The sequence below is a fragment of the Puntigrus tetrazona genome, chromosome 8 (genome assembly GCF_018831695.1).
Source record: "Puntigrus tetrazona isolate hp1 chromosome 8, ASM1883169v1, whole genome shotgun sequence".
Classification (NCBI taxonomy): Eukaryota; Metazoa; Chordata; class Actinopteri; order Cypriniformes; family Cyprinidae; genus Puntigrus; species Puntigrus tetrazona.
The window spans coordinates 12,541,421-12,544,390 of NC_056706.1; the positions used below are offsets into that span (position 1 = coordinate 12,541,421).

The following is a 2,970-nucleotide window of genomic DNA, read 5'->3' on the forward strand; positions in this document are numbered from 1 at the left end:
AGCTGTACTATACTGTAGAGAAGGAAACTTGAGAGCAGCTCTAGGTACTATTAATACTGCAACGCGTTACGGCTCAAGCCTCTTATGGCGTGAAACTAAATCCATAAAGCAGACTTGAGCGTTTCAGACAGTGTATGAACTGACGTCAGACGTGTAAAAGCATTACAGCGGTTAAATTAAGACTCATTTTCACGATAATTGATCCTATTAGGCTTCGGTAACAGAAGACGCGAGGTTACACAAGACGTAATTACAATGAATTTATTTATACAGGATTTTTACTGACATCAACTAAAGTCACAAGGTGTGGTGTAATCAAACAACTTAAAGAAAATACAAAAATCGGAGGGCCTGTGGGCCGATGGTTCCCTCGCTGAAGGATAATGTCTTCAAAGCTCATTTCCAGCAGTCTATTTCAAAGAAGCGCTTCCCCCTCAAATGAAGTAATGAGGTTTCTTTACATTTATGCCATACTCTGCCATGGCTGGTGTCAGATCTTCCATCGTCAGCGTGTACTTCTTGTCCTGGAAGGTGTGATGAGAACAGAGTGAATGAGAGATTTTTTACTGCATTTTTCATTTGTGCTAATGACGGCCTGCAGATTAAACGTCCTTTACATAGATTTAATGTAGAATATGTTACTGTACTTGTTACAATTTGCAATCACAAACCTTGGTCTTGTTTCGGGAGCTTCCAGAGGCTGTGCCCTTCATTTTGCAGTGCTGTAGTGCGTCGTTTGCAATATCTGAGATGAACTTCTGAGACGCCAATGATATGAGACGGATTCTGGCCACACAGAATGAAGATTCATGATGAGCATTTACGATAAAGTTTTAACATTGGATATTTTTAATAAGAAATGTTGCGGTTTTATACTGACCCAAGCAAATTTACAGGGCAATACATATCAGGTTTTTAAAATCATTCTGCTTCTGTATCAAACAAGGACAGATACCACTGCTATGATTTCTAAAGCTATCTTTTTTCAGCTGGTGAATGGTGAAATATTTTAAGCCAATCAGACTTTAAAAAAAGCAAGATCACACCAAATGTTGATTTAATTTAAACTAATTAATAAAGAATAAAGGAGCACTGATTTTTGTCAGACAAAAACCTCACTGGATCATTACAATTAAAAGGAAAACATTTTTTTTTTAGAAAAATATAAACTGATATTTCCTGACACACTACAGCAATTGAAATAACTGATTTAAAAAAACATTAAGCTGGTGAAAACAGTGTTTTTACAATTTTATCACCACTGTAATACCTGTTAACTATTACAACAGTATTTATTAATTTATTTTTATGTTTTAATTTAGTTTTAGCAATTTCCTTGTTTTTTTTTAAATTTAGCTTTAATTTATTTTTATTTCTGATTTAGGAGTTTCAGTACTTCAGCTGGATTTTTTTTTCTCGTTTCAGTTTTCAGTCACATTTCTCATTTTCAGTTTCTTGCATTTTTATTTTATTTCAGCCTACTTTTAATTAAAAATGATTGCCAATAGTTTGGGCTATAATTGGGATAGAAATAACACTTATAAACGTTATCATCCACTCGTGTGAATGTTTAAAAAAATGTAAAATGTAAAAAAAAAAAAAAAAAAAAAAAAAAAAAAAAAAGGTTAGCTTGAAGATCTTAACGCGTCTTAAGCACCATACACAACAGCTTTCTGAAAGAACATTGTTCAAACTCACATTCTTGGATCTGATGCTTCAAAGCCAGCTCGGTTGAGGTAGTATCCCGTGACTGCGTCTGGGATCTAAAAAAAGAGAAAGAGATGGTGTGTTAGCGTTGCTACTTCTGAAGATATCGTCAAGAATCAAGGAATACCGTTTTGTATATGGACTGACTGTAGGAGTGTAATCCTCCAGCTGCATCAGGAAATCAGCGAGCGGTGTGGTAGACATAACGGGCTTCACGTCTCCGTTAGCGATGCCTGTCGGCACATACACCCCGTTTGACACGGTGGAGTCGGATGATGGGGTTGCCATTGATGCCGAGGCGGGAACTGTGAGGAGGAAAAAGTACAGAACAACGGTTACAAAGAGCGTTACACTACTTCCCATCTTTACACGGACCAACACTTAAGTAAGTTGGTTTAAAAGCTAAAAGGCAACACCGTGACCGTTTAAACTGTCAAAAAAGACACCCACCATTGCCGCTGCCGACCGCAGGGATACTGCTGGCGTTTGTGGAGGCGCTGCTCGGGACGCAGTTGCTGCTGGATGTGGACGTGCTGGACGCGGCTGCTGCTCCGCTCTGTCCGGTCTGCGGGAGATCCACGTTCATTTTGTCCCGCTTAGTTTCGATACTCCAGTAAACCGTGGACGCTAGACGGAATCTACGTAGTTTAAACTAGGGGGAAGTTGGGTCAAAACTCATTTATGCGGGTAAAACAGCGAGGGCGCCGATCATTCGCCGTGAGGAGAAAAATATTTACGCTTGAGATGTGTCACGTGATTAACACTTCCGCGCGCAACCAAGACGAAAGTCCGGAAAGAGCTGCGCCTCGCGCCAGAACTCTGAACAGTAGTTCCGGGATCGATTACGTTTCCGTTAAAGTTCACCCAAGCGTGTTTTGTTTGACAAAATATCAAGCGTAAATCTTGTCATACAGGCTTTGTGTTCAAGTTAGATGAATTGAGAAAAGCGTTTCATTCGACGACAGAATCAAATGAGGGCTTGCAAACAGCTCCATCTAGTGATGGAGGCCACGGCGTCACAACGTTTAAGGTAATTCAAAACAATAACAGCAATAATTTTTGTCGTGTTTTTAGTCGTGTTTAGTAGAACATTTTCTCTTTTATAACAGCATCAGACACTCAAACCTAAGATTAACAACATACATTTTATTACTTAAAAACTATCCGTTTTATATTTTATTATTCATGTTTTATATTGATGTTTATTTTCTAAATATTGAATAGAGTATTATACATAACCGTGTAAATCACCAAAACAAAATG

General features: G+C 38.3%; 1 protein-coding gene across 1 annotated transcript; it reads right to left on the reverse strand.

The window, feature by feature from the left end:
* Positions 1-247: 247 nt before the first annotated feature.
* taf10 (TAF10 RNA polymerase II, TATA box binding protein (TBP)-associated factor) lies at positions 248-2,483 on the reverse strand. Its single transcript, XM_043246575.1, has 5 exons — positions 2,158-2,483; positions 1,855-2,012; positions 1,699-1,763; positions 672-786; positions 248-524 (listed from the first exon to the last, which is right to left on the reverse strand). Exons 1-5 carry the CDS (start codon positions 2,291-2,293, stop codon positions 435-437), a joined length of 564 nt encoding a protein of 187 aa, XP_043102510.1. The 5' UTR covers positions 2,294-2,483; the 3' UTR covers positions 248-434.
* Between the last annotated feature and the right edge of the window lie 487 nt (positions 2,484-2,970).

Bases quoted from the DNA above. Each gene is read 5' to 3' on its own strand.
- taf10 (XM_043246575.1), bottom strand. From the start codon at position 2,293: ATGAACGTGGATCTCCCGCAGACCGGACAGAGCGGAGCAGCAGCCGCG. The intron at 2,013-2,157 runs GTGGGTGTCTTT...TCCTCCTCACAG, and splicing joins TGCGGTCGGCAGCGGCAATG to TTCCCGCCTCGGCATCAATG. The intron at 787-1,698 runs GTGAGTTTGAAC...CTGTGTGGCCAG, and splicing joins GAAGCATCAGATCCAAGAAT to AATCCGTCTCATATCATTGG.